The 26567-nt window shown below is 44.2% G+C and overlaps 1 protein-coding gene across 6 annotated transcripts in view; it reads right to left on the bottom strand.

Moving 5' to 3' along the window:
* akap9 (A kinase (PRKA) anchor protein 9) overlaps nt 1-26567 on the bottom strand; it is a 145138-nt gene that overhangs the window by 8948 nt on the left and 109623 nt on the right. For 5 of the 6 annotated variants that reach the window (XM_029731978.1, XM_029731980.1, XM_029731979.1 and 2 more), the window contains 14 exons: nt 23765-23932; nt 21501-21605; nt 21001-21153; nt 12806-12892; nt 11292-12338; nt 10944-11084; nt 10818-10862; nt 10511-10648; nt 10274-10318; nt 8778-9515; nt 7797-7857; nt 3877-3998; nt 632-832; nt 284-451 (listed from right to left, as the gene is read on the bottom strand). In XM_029731978.1, coding sequence (XP_029587838.1) covers nt 284-451; nt 632-832; nt 3877-3998; nt 7797-7857; nt 8778-9515; nt 10274-10318; nt 10511-10648; nt 10818-10862; nt 10944-11084; nt 11292-12338; nt 12806-12892; nt 21001-21153; nt 21501-21605; nt 23765-23932 — 3219 coding nt within the window. The remainder of the gene's footprint in view (nt 1-283; nt 452-631; nt 833-3876; nt 3999-7796; nt 7858-8777; nt 9516-10273; nt 10319-10510; nt 10649-10817; nt 10863-10943; nt 11085-11291; nt 12339-12805; nt 12893-21000; nt 21154-21500; nt 21606-23764; nt 23933-26567) is intronic. The other variant, XM_029731982.1, reaches the window with a different exon arrangement.

Below are 26567 nucleotides of genomic sequence, written 5' to 3'. Positions count from 1 at the left end.
TGGAACTTAAAAACAACTGTACACAAATACATATGACCAGGTTTTTCTACAAAGTGGAGAAACAGGCACTACACTAAAATGGCTCAATATTTTTTCTGTTACCTGTTGGCTATATCCCACTCTCCAGCTAGTTAATATGCTAATAATAACATAAGCAGGTAATACTAACTTGAGTTTTAAGTGTTTGTTGCTACCTGCTTGGCTAGCCTGTGCTCCAGCTAGTTGAGGCTAATGCTAAGGTTAGCCAGCAGTTAGGCTAAAGTATACATCGTTTTTCAGTGACCTGCTCGGCTAGCCTGTGCTCCAGCTGGTTGAGGTGGATGATCGCGTCGCTAGTGTCCAGCAGGTCCAGTCGGGCATAGGCAGCGCTCTTCAGCACACTCCGCTCCCTCACAAACACCTGCTGCACTGCCCCCAGCAGCTCTCCACGCCAGTCCGCACTACCTGGGGTCTGAACATACACAAGCACATAGACATGCATATTTAGAGAAAAGGGTTTCTGAATGCTCTATTAAGCCTTAAAAGCTATGTTTCATTTAAACTGCGACCAACAAAACCCCTACTGTGTTTAAGGCAGGCTACCAGCACAAAGTATCCATGCTACAAAGTACAGATGCTATCAGTCCTGTACCTGTGTTTCCCTGCTGTGAGTCTGAATCTGGGTTATGAGGGCCTTGAGGGACTCCACGGTGGCCAGCAAGGCCTCTCTCTCGTTGGGCCAGCCCTGGGAATGGTGGAACAAGCTGGCTGGGTCAGCCTCGCCCTCTGGGATTGGAAGCGCCGACAGGGACAGCACCTGCATGCCCTCCTGGTGCACTTCGCGGAGCAGGTTCTGGATGTACAGACATTCATCTCATGAACATTAAACCATGTGCAAACCAGACATCTTCACCAATACACTCAAATTGCCATATAAAGACGTTAAGGTTTTACTTCTAATCTACAAAGCATTACATGGGCTTGCTCCTAGCCATCTCTCCGATTTGGTCTTGCCTTTCATACCTACACGTACGCTAGGGTCACAAGACGCAGACCTCCTTATTGTCCCTAGAATTTCTAAGCAAACAGCTAGAGGCAGGGCTTTCTCCTATAGAGCTCAATTTTTATGGAATGGTCTGCCTATCTATGTGAGAGACGCAGACTCGGTCTCGACCTTTACAGTGGCTTGCGAAAGTCTTCACCCCCTTTGGCATTTTTCCTATTTTGTTGCCTTACAACCTGGAATCAAAATAGATTTTTGGGGGGTTTGTATCATTTGATTTACACAATATGGCTACTACTTTGAAGATGCAAAATATTTTTTTTTTATTGTGAAACAAACAAGATATTAGACAAAAAAACTGAAAACTTGAGCGTGCATAACTATTCACCCCCCCAAAGTTAAACCTTTGTAGAGACACCTTTTGCAGCAATTACAGCTGCACGTCTCTTGGGGTATGTCTCTATAATCTTGGCACATCTAGCCACTGTGATTTTTTCACATTCCTCAACGCAAAACTGCTCCAGCTCCTTCAAGTTGGACGGGTTCCGCAGGTGTACAGCAATCTTTAAGTCATACCACAGATTCTCAATTGGATTGAGGTCTGGCCTCGACTAGGCCATTCCAACACCTTTAAATGTTTTCCCTTAAACCACTCGAGTGTTGCTTTAGCAGTATGCTTAGGGTCATTGTGCTGCTGGAAGGTGAACCTCCGTCCCAGTCTCAAATCTCTGGAAGACTGAAACAGGTTTCCCTCAAGAATGTCCCTGTATTTAGCACCAACCATCATTCCTTCAATTCTGACTAGTTTCCCAGTCCGTGCTGAAGAAAAACATCCCCACAGTATGCTGCCACCACCATGCTTCACTGTGGGGATGGTATTCTCGGGGTGATGCGAGGTGTTGGGTTTGAGGCAGATATAGCATTTTCCTTGATGGACAAAAAGCTACATTTTAGTCTCATCTGACCAGAGTACCTTTTTCCATAAGTTTGGGGAGTCTCCCACATGCCTTTTGGCGAACACCGAACGTGTTTGCTTATTTTTTTTCTTTAAGCAATGGCTTTTTTCTGAACACTAATCCATAAAGCCCAGCTCTGTGGAGTGTACGGCTTAAAATGGCCCTATGGACAGATACTCCAATCTCCGCTGTGGAGCTTTATCTTTGGTCCGTCCCTTTGTTGCCTCTCTGATTAATGCCCTTCTTACCTGGCCCGTGAGTTTTGGTTGGTGGCCCTCTCTTGGCTGCTTTGTTGTGGTGCCATATTCTTTCCATTTTATTTATAATGGATTTAAATGGTACTCCATGGGATGTTCAAAGTTTTGGATATTTAAAAAAAACCCAACCCTGATCTGTACTTCTGCACAACTTTGTCCGTGACCTGTTTGGAGAGCTCCTTGGTCTTCATGGTGCCGCTTGCTTGGTGGTGTTGCAGACTCTGGGGCCTTTCAGAACAGGTGTATATATACATTGAGATCATGTGACAGATCATGTGACACTTAAATAAAGTCCCCCTGTGTGAAATCTAAATTGTGACTTCTGAAGGTAATTGGTTGCACAAGATCTTATTTAGGGGCTTCATAGCAAAGGGGGTGAATAAATATGCACGCACAACTAACTTTTTTTATTTTTTGAAACAAGTTCTTTTTTTCATTTCACCTCACCAATTTGGACTATTTTGTGTAGGTCCATTACAAGAAATCCAAATAAAAATCTATTTCAATTACAGGTTGTAATGCAACAAAATAGGAAAAACGCAAAGGGTGATGAATACTTATGCAAGACACTAAGTCTTTATTGAAGACTCATCTCTTCAGTAGGTCCTATGAGTGTAGTCTGGTCCAGGGGTGTGAGGGTGAAAGGCACTGGAGCGATGAACCGCCCTTGGTGTCTCTGCCTGGCTGGTTCCCCTCTCTCCACTAGGATTCTCTGCCTCAAACCCTGAGTTACTGGTGCTCTTCCATGCCGTCCCTAGGAGGGGTGCGTCACTTGAGTGGGTTGAGTCACTGACGTGATATTCCTGTCCGAGTTGGCGCCCCCCTTGTGCTCGTGCCGTAGGGGAGATATTCGTGGGCTACACTCAGCCTTGTCTCAGGGTAGTAAGTTGGTGGTTTGAAGATATCCCTCTAGTGGTGTGGGGGCTGTGCTTTGGCAAAGTGGGTGGGGTTATAACCTGCCTGGTTGGCCCTGTCCGGGGGTATCGTCGGACGGGGCCACAGTGTCTCCCCGACCCCCCGTCTCAGCCTCCAGTATTTATGCTGCGATAGTTTGTGTGTCGGGGGCCTAGGGTCAGTCTTTTATATCTGGAGTATTTCTCCTGTCTTATCCGGTGTCCTGTGTGAATTTAAGTATACTCCCTCTAATTCTCTCCCTCCCGGAGGACCTGAGCCCTGGGACCATGCTTCAGGACTACCTGGCCTGATGACTCCTTGCTGTCCCTAGTCCACGTGGTCGTGCTGCTGCTAAGGTTTCAATTGTTCTGCCTGCGGCTAAGGCACCCTGACCTGTTCACCGGACATGCTACCTTGTCCCAGACCTGCTGTTTTCGACTCTCTCTCTACCGCACTTGTTGTCTCTAACTGTGAATGATTGTCTATGAAAAGCCAACTGACATTTACTCCTGAGGTGCTGACCTATTGCACCCTCTACAACCACTGTGATTATGATTTGACCCTGCTGGTCATCTATGAACGTTTGAACATCTTGGCCACGAACTGTTATAATCCCACCGTACTTCTACATCTGCATTGCTTGCCGTTTGGGGTTTTAGGCTGGGTTTCTGTATAGCACTTTGTGACATCGTCTGATGTAAAAAGGGCTTTATAAATACATTTTATTGATTGATTTATAAATACATTTGATTGCTTAACTTTACATTGCCAAATGCAGTTCTTGTACCTTAATTCTGTCAGGCAGTGCATCGTCTGTCTCTTTTCTGGCTCCCTCTGGTGTGGTCCTGAACTCCTGCTGCAGGTTAGGCAGGTCGTAGCCTGTCCTCTGACTCCATTCAGAACTGCTGTCTGCAATAGAGTACACACAAGGTTAACATTGCATATCAATGGGAGCAAAACACTTTCTTTGAATGAGCAAAGCATCCATCTTTACAAACACCAGAAAACATGTGCATCAACTCAAAAGAGTCATGCCATGACTTGTGAAATTCTGTGTTTGTTGAAACAGTATGGTATATACACTATATGACTAAAAGTATGTGGACACCTGCTCGTCGAACATCTCATTCCAAAACCATGGGCATTAAAATGGAGTTGGCCCCTCCTTTGCTGCTATAACAGCCTCCACTCTTCTGAGAAGGCTTTCCACTAGTTGTTTGATCATTGCTGCAGGGACAGCCACAAGAGCATTAGTGAGGTCAGGCACTGATGTTGAGCGACTAGGCCTGGCTCGCAGTCTGCGTTCCAATTCATCCCAAAGGTGTTCGATAGGGTTGAGGTCAGGGCTCTGTGCATGCCAGTCAAGTTCTTCCACACCGATCTCGACAAACCACTTCTGGACCTTGCTTTGTCATGCTGAAACAGGAAAGGGAATTCCCAAAACTGTTGCCACAAAGTTGGAAGCACAGAATTGTCTAGAATGTCATTGTATGCTGTAGCGTTAAGATTCCCCTTTAGTTGAACTAAGAGGCCTAGCCCAAACCATGAAAGGCCCAGACCATTATTTCTCCTCCACCAAACTTTACAGTTGGCACTATTCATAGGGGCAGGTAGAGTTCATCTGGCATCCGCCAAATCCAGATTCGTCCATCAGACTGCCAGATGGTGAAGCATGATTCATTACTCCAGAGAACACGTTTCCACTGCTCCAGAGTCCAATGGTAGCAAGCTTTACACCACTCCAGCCAACACTGGAGCGATGAATCACTGTTCGTCGGCATTGCTTCCAGAGGAAGATTAGAACTCGATAGTGACTGTTGCAACCGAGGACAAACAATTTTTACGTGCTACACCCAAAGAAGGGCACTGCGTTCATCCACCTCTGGCCTGCTCGCCTCCCTACCTCTGCGGAAGCACAGTTCCCGCTCAGCCCAGTCAAAACTGTTCGCTGCTCTGGCACCCCAATGGTGGAACAAGCTCCCTCACGACACCAGGACAGCGTAGTCAATCACCACCTTCCGGAGACACCTGAAACCCCACCTCTTTAAAGAATACCTGGGATAGGATAAAGTAATCCTTCTAACCCCCCCCCCCCCAAAAAAGATAGATGTACTATTGTAAAGTGGTTCTTCCACTGGATATCATAAGGTGAATGCACCAATTTGTAAGTCGCTCTGGATAAGAGCGTCTGCTAAATGACGTAAATGTAAATGTAAAATGTGAGCTTGTGTGGCCTGCCATGTCGCGGCTGAGCCGTTGTTGCTCCTAGACGTTTCCACTTCACAATAACTGCACTTACAGTTGACCGGTGCAGCTCCAGCAAGATGTAAATTTGACGAATTGACTTGTTGAAAGGGTGGCATCCTGAGCTCTTCAGTAAGGCCATTCTCCTGCCAATGTTTGTCTATGGAGATTGCAAGGCTGTGTGTTTGATTTTATACACTTGTCAGCAACGGGTGTGGCTGAAATAGCCAAATCCACAGATTTGAAGGTGTGTCCACATACTTTTCTATAATCAACCGGTCAACATTTTTACAACACCTACTCATTCAAGGATTTTTCTTTATTTTTACTATTTTCTACATTGTAGAATAATAGTGAAGATATCAAAACTATAAAATAAAACATATGGAATCATGTGGTAACCAAAAAAGTGTTACACAAATCAAAATATATTTTATATTTGAGATTCTTCAAATAGCCACCCTTTGCAATGACAGCTTTGCACACTCTTGGCATTCTCTCAACCAGCTTCACCTGGAATGCTTTTCCAACAGTCTTGAAGGACTTCCCACATATGCTGAGCACTTGTTGGCTGCTTTTCCTTCACTCTGCACTCAGACTCATCCCAAACTATCTCAATTTGGTTGAGGTCGGGGGATTGTGGAGGCCAGGTTTTCTGGTGCAGCACTCCATCGCTCTCCTCCTTGGTAAAATAGCCTTTACAGAGCCTGGAGGTGTGTTGGGTCATTGTCCTGTTGGAAAAACAAATGATAGTCCCACTAAGCCCAAACCAGATGGGATGGCGAATCGCTGCAAAATGCTGTGGTAGCCATGCTGGTTAAGTGTGCCTTGAATTCTAAATAAATCACAGTGTCACCAGCAAAGCACCCCCACACCATAACACCTCCTCCTCCATGCTTTACGGTGGGAAATACACATGCGGAGATCATCCGTTCACCCACACCGCTGCTCACAAAGACAGGGCGGTTGGAACCAAAAATCTCTAATTAGGTCTCCAGACCAAAAGGACAAATGTCCACCTGTCTAATGTCCATTGCTTGTGTTTCTTGGTCCAAGCAAGTCTCTTCTTCTTACTGGTGTCCTTTAGTAGTGATTCTTTTCAGCAATTCGACCATGAAGGCCTGATTCACACAGTCTCCTCTGAACAGCTGATGTTGAGATGTGTCTGTTACTTGAACTCTGTGAAGCATTTATTTGGGCTGCAATTTCTGAGGCTGGTAACCCTAATGAACTTATCCTCTGCAGCAGAAGTAACTCTGGGTCTTGCATTCCTGTGGAGGTCCTCATGAGAGCCAGTTTCATTAGAGCGCTTGATGGTTTTTGCAACTGCACTTGAAGAAACTTTCAAAGTTCTTGAAATTTTCAGTATTGACTGACCTTCATGTCTTAAAGTAGTGATGGACTGTCATTTCTCTCTGCTTATTTGAGCTGTTCTTGCCATAATATTGACTTGGTCTTTTACCAAATAGGGCTATCTTCTGTATACCCCCCTACCTTGTCACAACACAACTGATTGGCTCAAACGCATTAAGGAAAGAAATTCCACAAATTAACTTAACAAGGCACACATTGCAATGCATTCCAGGTGACTACCTCATGAAGCTGGTTGAGAGAATGCCAAGAGTGTTGTGATAGAAACATTACGTATTTACCAGTTTTTTTTATATTAATGTTTAAGAATTAATATTTAACTAATAGTAAGCCATTTATGTCCTGTTAGCGTCTGTTTTCATGGGCTCCACTCTTGTTCCCTGCAGCTAATCTGGGCGTATGGTCACTGGAGATGGCTTGAGCTGACAAATTAGTTAAATACTGCATTACATAGACAGGAATGTGTTTTACTAGAGAACGCTTAGGAGTAGAAAAATCCCTCATTGTCTCAAAATCATCCTTGCATCTGGGAAACTAAGCCAGGGTGGGGCTAAGACAACAACCCACGTGCAGATAACGACAGGATGAACCCAGGGTGGCTTATGATGCTCCTTGGTCTGCATGAGGAGGGTTGAAGCAACCATGACTGAGCGTTGTTAGTGTCAGCTATATATAGTACTCTGCATTTGTGTAAAGGTTAGGTTACTCGGTCCAAAAATTGTGAAAGTGTTATATAGCTTAGGACAGGGTTCCCCAACTGGGGCCGAATTTAGCTCACGGGTGGTTTTATACTGTTCAAGTATTCCCACGCATAACAGGGAGACAAGTGATCGTATACAAATGTAAGCAAGGTTTGAAATGATTATGTTTTAGTCAAACATATCTGTTTGGGCTTCTTGAGGTCAATTTGCAGTCAACAAATTATTTGTAATTATGTTCCGGACCCCTGACCATCCGCTTCAGAAAACATCGTCCCACAGCTGAATCTAGTTGATGATCCCTGGCCTAGGGTATTGTGATTACTAGCGAAAACACATGACCTCATGAACAATTCGGCATGGAGGTGGGATTTGTGACACTACATCAACTTACCACTGGTGTAGCCGTCTTTGAATTGCGATCCTGCGGGACGCTCTGGTCTCGATGAGGGGGCCTGGAGGGCATGAAACCAGGTCATTATACAGAAGAGTTTGAGTTCCTTTACCTGCCTACTCCCCCATAAAAATGTCAAGCTCATCATCTGGGTCATGTTAAATTAGGCACCAAACAGAAGAAAACACTCTGAAACCGGGTTTCTGCTGGGATGTTGTGAAGAGGGCACGACAACACCTTTTTCCCCTCAGGAGACTGAAAAGATTTGGCATGGGTCCCCAGATCCTCAAAAAGTTCTACAGCTGCACCATCGAGAGCATCCTGACCGGTTGCATCACCGCCTGGTATGGTAACTGCTCGGCAACTGACCGTAAGACGCTACAGAGGGTAGTATGTACGGCCCAGTACATCACTGGGGCCAAGCTTCCTGCCATCCAGGACCTATATACTAGGCGGTGTCAGAGGAAAGCCCAAAAAATTATAAAAAAGACTCCAGTCACCCAAGTCATAGACTGTTTTCTCTGCTACGGCATGGCAAGCGCCAAGTCTAGGACCAAAAGGCTCCTTAACAGCTTCTACCTCCAAACCATAAGACTGCTGAACAATTAACCAAATGGCCACCAGATTATTTACATTGACACCCCCCATTATTTTTTTTACACTGCTGCAACTAGCTGTTTATTATCTATGCATAGTCACTTCACCCCTACTTACATGTACAAATTACCTTGACTAACCTGTACCCCAGCACATTGACTCAGCACCAGTAACCCCTGCATATAGCCTCGATGAAGTTATTTAATTGTGTTACTTTTTATTATTTTTTACTTTAGTTTATTTGGTAAATATTTTCTTAACTCTTTCTTGAATTGCACTGTTGGTTTATGGCTTGTAAGTAAGCATTTCCCTTGTCAGGTCTACACATGTTGCATTTGGCGCATCTGACAAAAAGTTTGATTTGATGTCGTCCAATGGACTTACTTCGTGGGAGCGTTGCAGCTTCTCGATGACGGTCTTGAGAGCCTTGCACTCCTCCTCCAGTATTTGATTGTCCCGCTTCAGGGCCTCGCTCTCTGCGATGTGCCGGGCCTCCATGTCCAGGATCTCTGCCGCGTGCAGCTCCTGCATCTGTACGATGTTATCCTGGTACTCCCCGATCATCTCCTCCACCTCTTCCTCCTCTGAAACAGATCTGGGCTGGCCAGATGTCTGGGAGGAAAATGTCTCCGTCTGGGTGCCAGCGTCTGTATGAGGCGGATGTTGAGATCCATTAAGATCAGACGATTGACCGGACAATTTGTCGGAAGACTTTTGGTTTGCCGCGGCAGAGTTCTTCCTGGAGAGCGATGGTTTGTCCTTGGCAGTGGCAGCCATTTTTCCCTTGGCCCCCTGGCGTTGGTTTTGCGGTTTTCCGCCTTTCTTTTTCGGATGGGAGGGTGGCGCTTGCTGCCGCTGATCGAGTGAGGGAGACTGAGATGGTGATACTGGGGATAGTGGTGATGGTGACTCCGGGGATTTCGCCAAGGCTACTCTGAGCTGTTGTTGCTCCTCTTTGAGCTGAGCGATTGACAGGTCGCGGACTTGGAGTTCGGTCTGAAGTTTCTCGCTGCACTCTTTGAAGCTGTTCAGGTATCCTTTGGTAGCGGCTGCCTCGTCTCGGACCTCCTGGAGCTCTTGGAGAAGCTCGGATGTGGAGGCACCGTCACCTTCCAATGAGGCCTGGGAGGTGAAAGGACGGAGATTTATCAAAGGTGAATTTAGGGGACACCAAACCCATACAAGTGAAGACATGTCAATAGTCAGATCTTTTTCCATATTGCTGAGTAGAGTCGGAATATTCTGCTTTGCAGCAAGATGTACAATAGAAGTCGGAAGTTTATTGAAGCAACATCTCACGACATCAGTCAGGAAGTTAAAGCTTGGTCGCAAATGGGTCTTCCAAATGGACAATGACCCCAAGCATCCTTCCAAAGTTGTGGCAAAATGGCTTAAGGACAACAAAGTCAAGGTATTGGAGTGGCCATCACAAAGCCCTGATCTCAATCCTATAGAAAATGTGTGGGCAGAACTGAAAAAGGATGTGCGAGCAAGGAGGCCTACAAACCTGTCTCAGTTACACCAGCTCTGTCAGGAGGAATGGGCCAGAATTCACCCAACTTATTTTGGGAAGGTTGTGGAAGGCTACCCGAACACTTGACCCAAGTTAAACAATTTAAAGGCAATGCTACCAAATACTAATTGAGTGTATGTAAACTTCTGACCCACTGGGAATGTGATGAAAGAAATAAAAGTTGAAATAAATCACTCTCTCTAATATTACTCGGACATTTCACATTCTTAAAATAAAGTGGTGATCCTAACTGACCTAAGACAGGGAATTCTTACTAGGATTAAATGTCAGGAATTGTGAAAAACTGAGTTTAAATGTATTTGGCTAAGGTGTATGTATGTAAACTTCTGACTTCAACTGTACTTACCTGGTAGAGTTCTCCCTTGAGATGTGCTATGGTCATCTCTCTCTCCTTTGGTACAATTTTTTTAAATGAAATGGTCAGATTGGTTAATCACTGAAAAGGTCAACATTCTCAAAATGTACAGTTATCCACACAAAATGGACAATTAATAAATCAACAATTAAGTTTGGCACTGGAAGACTGCGACTCCCATAGTTCTTTCCTTTGCTGAACACTGGTTGAATGTGACTGTGTTCATACCTGTAGAAGCTCCTGTAGTTTGTCACAGCTTTCCCTGTAGCTGCTGAGCTCCTCTTTGGTGGCAGCAGCCTCCTCTTTGACCTCCTTCAGCTCCCGATGGAGCGCAGACATCTTGGCCTCACTGCCTCCCGATGACACCTGGGGAATAGTTAGATGTTAGAAATTCTAGAACTTGGATTTCAAGACAATGGATTTAAGATAATGTCAATAACAAGAAAGTATTGCAATACTTTAGCAAATCTGAGGCAAAGTAGAATTGTACTGTGTCTGGCAATCGGAGGAACTCCCTTTCACATTAGTTTCTTACCCTTTGAAGGTCTTCTTGAAGGTTGGCCATTGCGACCTCTTTTGCCTTAAAAAGTAAAACATGTGACAACTGTAACTCTCTCTCATGCAATAATAATAGAGTATTAATGAGTGTGATATTACATACCTTGAGCTCCTGCTGGAGTTTATTGCTGCTCTCCCTGTAACTGCTGAGCTGTTCTTTGGTGGCTGAAGCCTCGTCCCTGACCTTCTGTAGCTCCTGTAGAATCTCAGACACAGCCAGCTCGTTGCCTCCAGAAGATGCAGTCTGGTTCAGAGTTCAAAGAGATAGCAGCTTGTCAGCATTTAACCTGTGAAAAACATCTCCAGGCAGTGTAGGCGTAAGCAAATTCATTAATCCATGGAAAGTAGAGCAGGCTAACTCTACCCCACAAAAACTAATTCATAGGATGAGGTGCAGGCTACAGCGAACTTAACCCCAGAGACAATAGAGAAGGCTAAAGTTAACAACTACCTCTGTGGCCGGAAATGTTCTCTGGCGTTCACCAGGCTTGGTCGTCCTCATCTGATTAAGCAGGTCAATGAGCAAGACCAGCCTCTTCTCGTACTCCAGCACCTCCTCCTCGGAGCTAGAGAGTAACTGCTTCTGCAGCTCCTGGTCCTTCTGCATGCCGCTCAGGCCTACCTCCAGCTCGCGGAGCTTCTCCGTCAGGAGGACCACCTTCCTAGTGGGGCCATGTTTGGCTCCTTGGATCTCCACTGCTCGGGACATTCCTGCAAACCCAAAGTCCGGTACCTCCATCTGTCCCCTGGGATTCTGGTGGACAGATTCTTTGGCTCTTTGGCCCTTGGACTGCTGCGATTGATGCAGCTGTTGCTGGATGGCGCCCAGTTGGGCCTGGCTGACAAGCGCGGTGGCCACCCTCTCCCTCAGCTTGTCCTCCAGGTCCTGGACCTTGCGCTGGAGGTCATCAGCATCATCCTGGGCCCGCTCCACCAGGAACCGGCAGCGGGTCAGTTCAGAGTCTCTCTCTGCGACACAGGCCTCAAGTTTCTGGACTCTAAGGCTCAGCTCCTTCACCCTGGAGGTGGCATTCTGCTCAAGTGCCTGGATCTGAGCCTGCACCACTACAAACGCCGCCGTCTTCTCCCTCAGGGCGTCTTGCAGCTCCATCGCTATGTCGTCCGACAGCTCCTTTTCCGACTCGGCTAATGCTAGTCTGCTCTCCTGCAAGCACCGGTACCTCTCCAGGAGCGAGCAGTGCTCGGCTTTGATGGTGTCCAGCTCTAGTGTGGCCAGGTCCATTTTTTGCTTCATTTCGTCATACTCCTCCTTGCTGGGACCTCCGACTTGGCTCTCCAACTGGCGCTTGAGCTCTTCTTCTGTCTCCGAGAACTGCTTCCGCTCAATGTTGGCCAGCTCCTCCTGGAACTTGTCGATAACGGCGTTTAGCTGCTCCAACTCCTCCTCGCTGTTCCTCTTCAGGCGCTGCTGCTCGCTCCGCATGCACTCCACCTGGGACTCCAGATCCCGCAGTCGCTCATCCCTCACATTGATTTCCTGAAGGGAAGGACAGAGCAGTGAATGTAGGAATAAGGACGAAGATGAGGAGGAAAAAGACCGGCTCATGCTTTCTATTAAACCTCTGAGACACAGTTGTGCCACGGCAATATAGTTATTGATAATATTTATATGATAGATAATATATGAGTCTCAGCCAATCAGGTGACATTTTTGGTTGGGACAACTGTAATAATGGTACTTCAGGTACCAATTATGATTTGTTGGACAATTCTAGGGTGTTCCAAGTGTCTCTTTAGTAAGCCAACTTAAAGAAAAATTCACAACACAACAGAGGCCTACTTACCAAAACCTAAAATAAAATGGTGGGTTACGCCACAACAAAAATACCAAATAAAATGAACGGCTGTCACACAACACAAACACTTATCCACTATCACAAAGATATACATATATGTGAACAGAAGAACAAGTGGTCTGTCTAACGTATATGTATATGGGGTTACCTTGTTGTCAGGGGCTGTTTCCGTGAGTTGAAGCTTAGCCATCTGCTCATTAAGAAGAGCTATTTCCCTGTCCTTCTCCTCCATCACCTTCAAAAGTTTATCATATGTCGGAGATTATAATCTGCTGGCTCTCAACACACACACAAAAAAATCACCCTTAAACTGGGACTAAAACAGTAGGGAACATTAAAGGGGGGGGGGGTTCTTTATCTTTGAGTGGGGATATTACCTATCACTACAATATTAGCCCAACAGGTTCCTCATTTGGTGCTTTGGCTAATGTGGCATATATATAGCATTTGCTTGTAAATTACTTCTGTGGTATCTATACAGGCATTATAAAGGGTTTATGAAAGCTACATTAAACCTTAAAAGTATATTTTTCATTTAAAATTGGGGCGCAATGTCTATGTAATATACTGTAGCTAGAGGAGTCCATATTAGCCATTTTTAAAGTTGGGTTGTCTTTTAGAATGGACAATGTTAGTGTCACAGTGTATATAGCGGACTATTCACTTGATTAGGGCCAGTTTGCACCGGTGCAGTCTGTTAACATTTGTTATTTCCAAAAGGTTCAAAAGAAAGACCGAAAGGTAAATCAGAAAAAAAAAGGTTAAATGTAATATTATCATCACTGAACACTTTTTAAATTTGTTTTATCTATTAGCTAGCTGCAAACATTGCTCAGGTGCAGACCTATCGGTTTGACCAAAAGAGAAGTCTACATGAACCATTCTACATAAAATCATTCGTCTTAATCTATTAGCAGGTTATTCAGTATCGATAAACATCGTAATATGTTTTTGTAGTGTAGCAACGGCTAACAGCACACTTGCTTTATCCTTTGATATATCATTTGAATGGTCTGTCTTTATGTAGCTTTGTTTAGCAGATGGATACCACGTGTCAACCTTGCTGGCTTAAGGATTACCTATAGTACAGGGATTCCCAAACTTTTTTGGCCCACGACTCCATTTTGATATCTGAAAATTCTCAGAACCCCACCCATGTGAAAAAAATCACAGCCAATGTTAACGTTTTTAATATGGGGCTATGGCAGTCAATTGAAAAACATTCTAACAGTATTTCTGATTGTCTTCAACTCACCATCACATACTTTTAATGTGAGGCAGTCAATTCCAAATTAGTCTGACAATGTCTCTTATCTCACCACCACTAATGAGATGGGTGCGCTTGACGCATGTCGTGTATGAGCTTCTCAAAGTCAGGGGGCGTGGTCGACAGTGCGCACGCATCTCTGCTGTCACATCCAACCTGGATCGACAGGCCCATTTGGTTTTAATGCAGACGAGAGCACTGAATCCAGCATCACACAGACATGAGCTAACAAAGGGCAGCCTACGATGAGTTTTATGATGCTTTAAAAACAACTAGGAAATCTGAAAGATACGAGGTCAAATCATGACGCAAGTGATCTTTAGGTCGGAAAGTCAGAGCTCTAGAAAGAGGCCAGAGTTCGATTTGGAATTCCAATTTGGATGACTGTTCAAAATAATTTTCCCCCAGTCGGAGCTTGTTCTTTCCGAGTTCCCAGTTGTCTTGAACGTACTGATGTCTGAGATTTGAGTTCCTAGTTCCCGGTTGTTTTGAAAGCGGCATTAATGCTCAGAGGGAGACGTCAAGGTATTCCCTTTGAGTCAGGAACCAAAACTCCTCCGTAGTGACCTGTGAATGCGTTAAGTCTGCAGCATTCGGTCACGACAGTTTGATCAGCTGTTCGATTTCACTTACCGGCATGTCAACTGATCCAGGATCACATTCATTGGGAAGGAGGTCCGTCGCAAAGTACTCTTCCAAGAGTTGGAGGTGAGCAGTCATCTCTCGTGTGGGACACTTACTGATGCCGTTTTCTGTTATTTTCTTTTTATTACATAGAAAGTCAACCAAGTCTTTCTTTATATACATTCATTATGACAACAGTTCCTCTCTCAATGCAAAAAATTCTTCCAACAATCCCCCTCGATAACCACCAAACCTTGTGTGAAATAAAACACTGTCATGCTCTGATCCCATATCTCAACAGGCATACGCGCAGCGGATGTTGTTTGATTTAGTTTACAATCCAAGTTACCTGCCGCAGTATATCTCCGCGTTCTGTGCTCAGCTCTTTGGCTGACATTTGCTCTCGTGTATCATACAATGCATCCATATGGCAGAGGGAGACAAGTTCAATACTAGAGTGCAGAAGCCAGCCCACCATTCGATCCCATGGAATCTGTTTTTCGTCAATATAGCTACACAGCACAATGAACATCTTATGTGCCGTTTCATGCTCGGGAATCATGAAACAGAACAATATGTGACTGACCTGCTCAAATCAGTCTTATATAGTAAAATTTGAAATTGTGTTTTTTACATTGGATAAAAGAGACTCAGAGCTACAAAATGGTATATCATACACTACAGCTGAGGAACAACGGGAAAGTAATTCTGTTTTGAAAGTTGATAAACTTGTAAACTTATGTCCTTGTGAATAGCATCCCCCGACATGTATAGCGAACGAAAGTCAATGTATGGGAATCTCGGCCCTCACAGCTAACGTCCATTTGGGGAGTATAAGCTGGGGAGGTTTTGAGTCATTCAGTCAGTTCTCTCTTGATCGCTAGCAAAAGCATAAATTCTTAATTTAACTGTGTTATTTGACAAAGGTATTCTATGCCTCTGCCTCCCCACATAATGTTTTCACCATATCAATTGCGGCCGGAAATATCAGTCTCTGCAATTGCGTGTGGTTTCATAGCGTAGCAGGCCTAGCCATTCACTGTGGGAATGATTCAAGTGTAACGGTCAAGTGTGCCTTTCGCATTAACAAATGGCGCTCTCTGGTAGAATTGTATATTTTTGATTTTAATCCTTTTCCTTTAAATTTATAAGGTTAACAACATTACAATGACTTTGATATACAAATACTATTATAATATAGTGCATTCGGAAAGTATTCAGAGACTCGAAATTGAGCAGGTGCATCCTGTTTCAACTGATTATTCTTGAGATGTTTCTACAACTTGACTGGAGTCCACCTGTGGTTTTTTGATTGGGCATGATTTGGAAAGGCACACACCTGTCTAACACAAAGCCATTAAGTCAAAGGAATTGTCTGTAGAGCTCCGACACAAGATTGTGTCGAGGCACAGACCTAGGGAAGGGTACCAAAACTTTTCCGTGGCATTGAAGGTCCCCAAGAACACAGTGGCCTCCATCATTCTTAAATGCAAGAAGTCTGGAACCACCAACACGCTTCCTGAAGCTGCCAAACGGAGCAATCGGGGGAGAAGGGCCTTGGTCTGGGAGGTGATCAAGAACCCGATGGTCACTCTGACAGAGCTCCAGAGTTCCTCTGTGGAGATGGGGGAACCTTCCAGAAGAACAACCATCTCTGCAGCACTCCACCATTCAGGCCTATATGGTAGAGTGGCCAGACGGGAGCCACTCCTCACTAAAAGGCACGACAGCCCGCTTGGAGTTTGTCTGGAGGAAACATGGCAACATCCCTACGGGGAAGCATGGGTGGCAGCATCATACAGTGGGGATGTTTTCAGAGGCAGGGACTGGAAGAACAGTCAGGATCGAGAGAAAGATGAACGGAGCTAAGTAGAAAGAGATCCTTGATGAAAACCTGCTCCTGAGCACTCAGGACCTCAGACTGGGGCGAAGGTTCACCTTCCAACAGGACAACGAACCCTAAGTACACAGCCAAGACAATGCAGGAGTGGCTTCGGGATAAGTCTCTGAATGTCCTTGAGTGGCCCAGCCAGAGCCTTGATTTGAACCCGATCGAACATCTCTGGAGACCTGAAAATAGCTGTGCAGCGACGCTCCCCATCCAACTTGACAGAGCTTGAGAGGATCTGCAGAGAAGAATTGGGAGAAACTCCATACAGGTATGATGCTACAAATACAGCTTGTAGCGTCATACACAAGACTTGGGGCTGTAATCACTGCCAAAGGTGCTTCAAAGTACTGAGTAAAGGGTCTGAATAGTTATGTAAATGTGATATTTCATTAATATATACACACACACACACACAGTTGAAGTAGGAAGTTTACATACACTTAGGTTGGAATCATTAAAACTCGTTTTTCAACCACTCCACAAATTTCTTGATAACAAACTATAGTTTTGGCAAGTCGGTTAGGACATCTACTTTGTGCATGAAACAAGTCATTTTTCCAAAAGCTGTTTACAGACAGATTATTTCACTGTATTACATGCACTAAGTTGACTGTGCCTTTAATCAGCTTGAAAAATTCCAGAAAATTATGTCATGGCTTCAGCAGCTTCTGATAGGCTAATTGACATAATTTGAGTCAATTGGAGATGTACCTGTGGATATATTTCAAGGCCTAGCTTAAAACTCAGTGCCTTTGCTTGACATCATGGGAAAATCAAAAGAAATCAGCCAAGACCTCATAAAAAAGAATTGTAGACCTCCACAATTCTGGTTCATCCTTGGGAGCCATTTCCAAACGCCTGAAGGTACCACATTCATCTGTACAAACAATAGTACGCAAGTATAAACACCATGGGACCACGCAGCCGTCATACCGCTCAGGAAGGACACGCGTTCTGTCTCCTAGAGATGAACCTACTTTGGTGCGAAAAGTGCAAATCAACCTTGTGAAGATGCTGGCGGAAACAAGTACAAAAGTATCTATAGCCACAGTAAAACTAGTCTTATATCAACATAACCTGAAAGGCCGCTCAGCAAGGAAGAAGCCACTGCTCCAAAACCGCCATAAAAAAAAGCCAGACTACGGTTTACAACTGCACATGGGGACAAAGATCTTACTTTTTGGAGAAATGTCCTCTGGTCTGATGAAACAAAAATAGAACTGTTTGGCCATAATGGCCATCGTTATGTTTGGAGGAAAAAGGGGGAGGCTTGCAAGCCGAAGAACACCATCCCAACCGTGAAGCACGTGGGTGGCAGCATCATGTTCTTGGGGTGCTTTGCTGCAGGAGGGACTGGTGCACTTCACAAAATAGATAGCATAATGAGGGATGAAAATGATGTGGATATATTGAAGCAACATCTCAAGACATCAGCCAGGAAGTTAAAGCTTGGTCGCAAATGGGTCTTCCAAATGGACAATGACCCTAAGCATACTTCCAAAGTTGTGGCAAAATGGCTTAAGGACAACAAAGCCAAGGTACTGGAGTGGCCATCACAAAGCCCTGACCTCAATCCTATAGACAATGTGTGGGCAGAACTGAAAAAGCATGTGCGAGCAAGGATGCCTACAAACCTGACTCAGTTACACCATCTCTGTCAGAAGGATTGGGCCAAAATTCACCCAACTTACTGTGGGAAGCTTGTGGAAGGCTACCCAAAACATTTGACGCAAGTTAAACAATTTAAAGGCAATGTTACCAAATACTAATTTAGTGTATGTAAACTTCTGACCCACTGGGAATGTGATGAAAGAAATAAAAGCTGAAATAAATCACTCTCTCTACTATTATTCTGACATTTTGCATTCTTAAAATAAAGTGGTGATCCAAACTGACCTAAGACAGGGAATTTTTACGAGGATTAAATGTCAGGAATTGTGAAAAACTGAGTTTAAATGTATTTGGCTAAGGTGTATGTAAACTTCCGACTTCACCTGTATCTCTCTGTGTGTGTGTGTGTGTGTGTGTGTGTGTGTGTGTGTGTGTGTGTGTGTGTATGTATATATCTCTCTCTCTCTCTCTCTCTCTCTCTCTCTCTCTCTCCAATATCTATCTACACACACACACACACCCCCCCCGTTCAAAAGTTTGGGGTCATTTATTTTTTTAAAGAAAAGCTCATTTTTTGTCCATTAAAATAACATAAAATGTATCAGAAACACAGTGTAGACATAGTTAATGTTGTAAATGACTATTGTAGCTGGAAACGGCTGATTTCTTTAATAGAATATCTGCATAGGTGTAGAGGCCCATTATCAGCAACCATCTCTCCTGTGTTCCAATGGCACCTTGTGTTAGCTAATCCAAGTTAATCATTTTAAAAAGCTGATTGATCATTAGGAAACCTCTTTGCAATTATGTTAACACAGCTGAAAACTGTTGTTCTGATTAAAGAAGCAATAAAACTGGACAACAGTTTTCAGCCGTGCTAACATTATTGCAAAAAGGTTTTCTAATGATCAATTAGCCTTTTAAAATGATAAACTTGGATTAGCTAACACAACGTGCCATTGGAACACAGGCATGATGGTTGCTGATAATGTGCCTCTGTAGGTCTATGTAGATTTTCCATTAAAAAAATCTGCCTTTTCCAGCTACAATAGTCATTTACAACATTAACGCTGTATTTCTGATCAATTTAATGTTATTTTAATGGACAAAAACTGTTTGCTTTTCTTTCACAAACAAGGACATTTCTAAGTGACCCCAAACGTTTTAGCGGTACTGTATATATGTATATTTTTTATGGAATAAGATTCTAAAAACCTGTTTTGCTTTGTCATTATGAAGTATTGTGTGTAGAACGATGAGGGATTTTTTTTTTTAAGAATAAGGCTGTAACATAAAATGTGAAAAAAGTCAATGAGTCTGAATACTTTCCGAATGCACTGTACTAGCCTGGCTGTGTGGTGGCTAAGGCTACCTACATGCTAGCCTAGCTGTGTGGGGGCTAAGGCTACCTATATGTTAGCCTAGCTTTATGGGGGCTAAGGCTACCTAAACTCAGCAACAAAAAAAGAAAGAAAATTTCCCTTTTTCAGGACCCTGTCTTTCAAAGATAATTCATAAAAATCTAAATAACTTCACAGATCTTCATTTAAAGGGTTTGAACACTGTTTCCCATGCTTGTTCAATGACCCATAAACAATTAATGAACATGCACCTGTGGAACGGTCGTTAAGACACTAACAGCTTACAGACGGTAGGCAATTAAGGTCACAGTTATGAAAACATAGGACACTAAAGAGGCCTTTCTACTGACTCTGAAAAACACCAAAAGAAAGATAGTCAGGGTCCCTGCTCATCTGAGTGAACGTGCCTCAGGCATGCTGCAAGGAGGCATGAGGACTGCAGATGTGGCCAGAGCAATAAATTGCAATGTCCGTACTGTGAGACGGCTTAGACAGCGCTACAGGGAGACAAGACGGACAGCTGATCGTCCTAGTAGTGGCAGACCACGTGTAACAACACCTGCACAGGACCGGTACATCTGAACATCACACCTGCGGGACAGGTACAGGATGGCAACAACAACTGCCCGAGTTACACCAGGAACGCACAATCCCTCCATCAGTGCTCAGACTGTCCGCAATAGTCTGAGAGAGGCTGGACTGAGGGCTTGTAGGCCTGTTGTAAGGCAGGTCCTCACCAGACATCACAGGCAACAACTTCGCCTATGGGCACAAACCCACTGTCGCTGGACCAGACAGGACTGGCAAAAATTGCTCTTCACTGACGAGTCGCGGTTTAGTCTCATCAGGGGTGATGGTCGGATTCGTGTTTATCGTCAAAGGAAAGAGCGTTACACCGGGGCCTGTACTCTGGAGCGGGATCGATTTGTAGGTGGAGGGTCCGTCACGGTCTGGGGCGGTGTGCCACAGCATCATCGGACTGAGCTTGTTGTCATTGCAGGCAATCTCAACGCTGTGCGTTACAGGGAAGACATCCTCCTCCCTCATGTGGTACCCTTCAGCATGACAATGCCACCAGCCATACTTCTCGTTCTGAGTGTGATTTCATGTAAGACAGGAATGTCAGTGTTCTGCCATGGCCAGCGAAGAGCCTGATCTCAATCCCATTGAGCACGTCTGGGACCTGTTGGATCGGAGGGTGAGGGCTAGGGCCATTCCCCCCAGAAATGTCTGGGAACTTGCAGGTGCCTTGGTGGAAGAGTGGGGTAACATCTCACAGCAAGAACTGGCAAATCTGGTGCAGTCCATGAGGAGGAGATGCACTGCAGTACTAAATGCAGCTGGTGGCCACACCAGATACTGACTGTTACTTTTGAACCCCCCCCCTTTGTTCAGGGACACATTATTCAATTTCTGTTAGTCACATGTCTGTGGAACTTGTTCAGCTTATGTCTCAGTTGTTGAATCTAATGTTCATACAAATATTTACACATGTTAAGTTTGCTGAAAATAAATGCAGTTGACAGCGAGAGGATGTTTATTTTTTTGCTGAGTTTACATGCTAGCCTAGCTGTGTGCTGGCCGGTTACCTGAAGCAGGCTGTCCTTGGTCTCCAGGTCTTGCTGCTGGGTGCTCAGCTCCTTCCTCTGGATCTCCAGCTGCATGTGGAGCTGCTGCACCTCCTCACTCTTGTTCTCCAGCTCTTCCCGGAACTGCTCAAGCTGCTCCTCCAGGTTACTGATCTGGAGGGGAGGAGTCGGAAGGGAGGAGTCAGGCTGGCGTGTTGTGTGTTCTTGTCTATCTAACTGAGGACCAGGGCATCGACACATGAACAGGGGACTTGAAATCCAAGTGGGGACCTGCCTTGTGTACATCATTGGTAATTGAAGGAGTGTGATTTGAGGTGAAAGATGGCAGGCAAAGGGATGCAACAAGCAGAGGAATGGCCCATTTTGTGTAAATCATTGGGGGCATGATAAACAATCAAGATTTTTGCTGGCTAGCTTTGACACTGTGCTGGATTGGCTACTTATAAATTGCCTTCCAAACATGTGAAAGAAAGAAACCCCCCACAAGTCTAATACATTACCTCTTTCTCTTTCCTGTCCAGTGCCTCTCTTTCAGTTTGTAGCTGAGCCTCCAGTGAGGAGTCCCCAGGCCCACTAACAGACACATCCTGCCTCTTATCCTCCACCTGAAACACACATGCACACAATATTATTATTTAGCAACCAGGTCATGCGTGGCAAACACACACAATAATACACGCAAACGCACACACACAGCCATACATCATATACAGTAGCTGCGTTCTCATACACTTAACCTCTCTAGGGTAGGGGGCAGTATTTTCACATCCGGATTAAAAAACGTACCCGATTTAATCTGGTTATTACTACTGCCCAGAAACTAGAATATGTATATAATTGTTTGATTTGGATAGAAAACAACCTAAAGTTTCTAAAACTGTTTGAATGGTGTTTGTGAGTATAACAGAATTCATATGGCAGGCCAAAACCTGAGAAGATTCTGTACAGGAAGTGCCCTCTCTGACCATTTCTTGGCCTTATATACTCTCTTTATCGAAAACAGAGGATTTCTGCTGTAACGTGACACTTTCTAAGGCTCCCATAGGCTCTCAGAAGGCGCCAGAACGTTGAATGATCACTTTGCAGCCCCTGCCTGAAAAACAGTAGCGCATTTGGATAGTGGTCGATCTGAGAACAATGAGAGGGGTGCGCGCGTGCACATGAAGAGGCCATTTTACATTTTCAGTCTTTCAACGAAAATATTCCCGGTCGGAATATTATCGCTATTTTACGAGAAAAATCGCATAACAATTGATTTTAAACAGCGTTTGACATGCTTCGAAGTACGGTAATGGAATATTTTGAAATGTTTTGTCACGATGCGCGTCACCGTTCGGATAGTGTCTTGAACGCAAGAACAAAACAGAGGATATTTGAACATAACTATGGATTATTTAGAACCAAAACAACATTTGTGGATGAAGTAGAAGTCCTGGGAGTGCATTCTGACGAAGAACAGCAAAGGTAATCCAATTTTTCTTAGAGTAATTCTGAGTTTAGTGAACGCCAAACTTGGTGGGTGTCAAATTAGCTAGCCCGTGATGGCGAGCTATCTACTCAGAATATTGCAAAATGTGCTTTTGCCGAAAAGCTATTTTAAAATCTGACACCGCGATTGCATAAAGGAGTTCTGTATCTATAATTCTTAAAATAATTGTTATGTTTTTTGTGAACGTTTATCGTGAGTAATTTAGTAAATTCACCGGAAGTTTTCGGTATGTTTGCTAGTTCTGAACGTCACATGCTAATGTTAAAAGCTGGTTTTTGATATAAATATGAACTTGATTGAACAAAACATGCATGTATTGTATAACATAATGTCCTAGGAGTGTCATCTGATGAAGATCATCAAAGGTTAGTGCTGCATTTAGCTGTGGTTTTGGTTTTTGTGACATTATATGCTAGCTTGAAAAATGGGTGTGTGATTATTTCTGGCTGGGTACTCTGCTGACATAATCTAATGTTTTCCTTTCGTTGTAAAGCCTTTTTGAAATCGGACAATGTGGTTAGATTAGCGAGAGTCTTGTCTTTAAAATGGTGTAAAATAGTCATATGTTTGAGAAATTGAAGTAATAGCATTTCTAAGGTATTTGAATATCGCGCCACTCGATTCCACTGGCTGTTGACTAGGTGGGACGATTTCGTCCCACATACCCTAGAGAGGTTTAATCATCTGAGCAGTAGCAAGTTATGGGGACATTTCTTTCACTGCTCTGTGTTTCAGCCTGCCAACAGTGATATTGGTTGCAGTACGTCAGGGGTGTCAAACTCATTCCACGGAGGGCCGAGTGTCTGCGGTGAGGGGAGTTCCTTACTAATTAGTGACCTTAATTCATCAATCAAGTACAAGGGTGGAGCAAAAACCAGCAGACACTCGGCACTCCGTGGAATGTGTTTGATATGTGCAGTACTTGGGTGCAGTACTCATTATTATGGGCGCACACACACACATTCTCAGCCCTGACGTCAGGGACTGTCTGTACAGTCTCCTTTCTTACTAATGTACACACACAAACACCCATATGCACATGTAGCTTCACGCTGTCATTCTCTCACACTCTACCAGAACACACAAACTCTCATTCTGAAACAGTCACACACCCCCGCTAACCTTAACACAGCATCATAAAAAGCAGCAGCAGGAATGAGAAGGAATCTCTCTCTCTCTCTCTCCCTTTAACTCTTCCCACTCCATTGTCCCTCTCCTCTCTTTTTCATCTTCCCCCCTGTCTCTCTCCACCCCTCCCCCCTCCGTCTCTCTCACCGTCTCTGTGCTGGCCAGCAGAGCCTGCTCCAGCTCGCGGATGCGGCCCTCCAGCTTGTCGATCTCCTCGTTGCGCTCGCCCACCTCGCGCTGCAGCTGCTCAGACGCCAGTAGCAGCTCGCTGCACCAGTCCGCTTTCTCCCTCAGCTGCTGGGTCAGCTGATCCACCTGGGAGAGGAGAGGGATGAGGAGGAGAAAGGAGTGGGAGGAGAGAAGGAGGGAAAGTGGAGTTTTCAGTGAGGATCGTACAGTCTGTAGCTTCAATGTGGCTAGCTAGTAGCAACACAACACAGTAACTGGGAGGTCAGCTGATCCACCTGCCGTTTTGAAGAGAGGGAGGGGAAGAGGGGGTAGTAGGGCTGGGAATTGCCAGGGACCTCACGGTACAATATTATCACGATACTTAGGTGCCGACACGATATATATTGCAATTCTCATGATTCTATTTGTATTGCTATTCGATACTGCAATCTAATTGCAATTTGATGTTCCAAAATTATTGCTCAAAGACAGCGTAAGAAAATGTTGATTTTGATTGGTCATGGAAATAAAAGTGCTGGAACCATGTTGGCTCACTATTTAGAAAGAAGCTATTGAGAAGAAGCTATAGGATAAAAAATACCAGAGTTTTGGCACAGGTAGAGCCAAACAGCGCTAGCTAATGCTAAGTAGCAAAAAAATAATAATCACGTATTTTACAAATCGATAAGTGGAGTGAAAGTATTGATATAATATTGTCCAAAAATTAAACTGCGATAATTAAATGTAGCTATTTCTTTCCCCCATCAATAGGGGGTAGAGGGAATGAGGAGAGCTTCAGCGAGGATGGCAAAGAAAGTCTACCTGTCATTTGCCTTTTGGTAGGCCGTCATTGTAAATAAGAATTTGTTCTTAACTGACTTGCCTAGTTAAATAAAGGTTAAATACATTTTTTCTTTTTTATTATGCAGAATATGCTTCAATATGAGAGAAGCTGCATTTCAGTATACGTTAGCTACTAGCAATAGCTGTTAGATTAGCTGAGCCACCTGCCGTGTGGGAGAGGGGAGGAGCAGAGGGGAGGAGCAGAAGGGAAGGAGAAACAAGAATGGTTATGCTATGGTGCGGCTGAACAACGGCAGTATTAATGTAAGTGGGAGCAATTCTATGAGGCCAGAGGATCCACACCTGCTACATGGTAGAGAAAGGGAGAAAAATAGGGGAAGAGGGAGGGAGAGGTGGGGTTTTAGTGCAGCTAATGATATTTATTAGAAGAGCCTTTTCAATTATGCTAGCAGCACTAATAGCTGGGAGGGCAGCGGATCCACCTGCTATGGTGGACAGAGGAATATTTAAAGGGACAAAAAGGAGAAAGAGAGCAGAGGAAGGGAAAGTGGGGGGATCTAACTGGTTTACAATGACAGGTTGCTACCATGCAACTGATGGAGTTTCACTAATGAGAGAGAGGCTGTTTCAATGCAACTAATAGCAATACCTGGGAGGTCAGCTGATCCACCTGCCATAGGAGAGGCAAAGAGAGGGAGAGAGGAGGAGAGAGGAAGAGGAGGAAAGAGGGAGAGAGAATGGCCTTTAATGAGCATAGCAGTGACTAATAGGAGAAGGTGGAGCGAGAAGGAATGGCGCTAAGATTATAATAGCAGAGAAAGGCTGCTGTGATAAAGCTAAATGCATTTAGCTTAGCAAAAACAGGCCACTGCAGTGTCTACAATGTTTAAAAAGAGACAACTATAATTCAATTCAACTAACTCTGAGTGACTTTTAGTGAAACGTTTCCACAACACATGCCACTATAATACAGCTGAAGACTCTGAACACAAACAGCAGCATGGTAACTAATGTAAAACACAGCTGATGGCAACAGCAAGCAGAGCCACTGCCACAGCATGTCAAAGAGATGTGGAGCTATGATGTAATTACTTTTACCAGAAACTAGCCACAACAACTCAATTGATGTACAATAAACCAGAGATAAGCAGTATGTCACAGCTGTTATGATATCAGATGCCATTATAATGCAAAGACAGACCTCCATGGTCCAGATGACGATGATGCTCAGCAGAAATATTGTAATGTAATATCTAATGATATTTACTTGAGGAAGGTAGTTACAACACGGTGTGAGAGTAACCTCGCCATGAACTCTGCTTTTTCGAAAGACGCAAAATATATTACCGTAATTTCCAGACTATAAGCCGCAACTTTTTTCCCAGGCTTTGAACCTCGCGGCTTAAACAATGACGCGGCTAATATATGGATTTTTCCCGCTTTCAATTTTTTCCCCCCAAAAAAACACATTCTGTGACGTGCTCAGTTTTATGGCGGCATGAAGCTTTCATTAGACCAATGAAATTGCCGAACGGGTTAAGGTCAAACAACTTTTTTGTTTACTGTTTAGATCAAATCGAGCGCTCTCAAACTTCCCATCATTCTGATTACGGTAGTCATTTTGTCACCCTCATCATGGCAAAGACACTGAGAAATGCATATGATGCAGCTTTCAAGTTGAAGGCGATTGATCTGGCTGTTGGAAAAGGAAATAAAGCTGCTGCACGGGAGCTTGGTCTTAATGAGTCGATGACAAGCTTTGTTTCGTTAAAGCCTATTTATTTTTGTTACAAGCCGTGTTTCGTTAAAGCCTGTGTAAAGTTAATTTGTTTCAATGTACCGGTAGGCACCTGCGGCTTATAGACATGTGGGGCTTATTTATGTTCAAAATGTTTTTTTTTTTGTTTTTTTTTAATTCAGTGGGTGCGGCTTATATTCAGGTGCGCTCAATAGTCCGGAAATTACGGTAAGTGTTTAG

The sequence above is a fragment of the Salmo trutta genome, chromosome 34, assembly GCF_901001165.1.
Source record: "Salmo trutta chromosome 34, fSalTru1.1, whole genome shotgun sequence".
Taxonomy (NCBI): domain Eukaryota; kingdom Metazoa; phylum Chordata; class Actinopteri; order Salmoniformes; family Salmonidae; genus Salmo; species Salmo trutta.
This window is presented reverse-complemented; position numbering and strand designations above follow the sequence as displayed.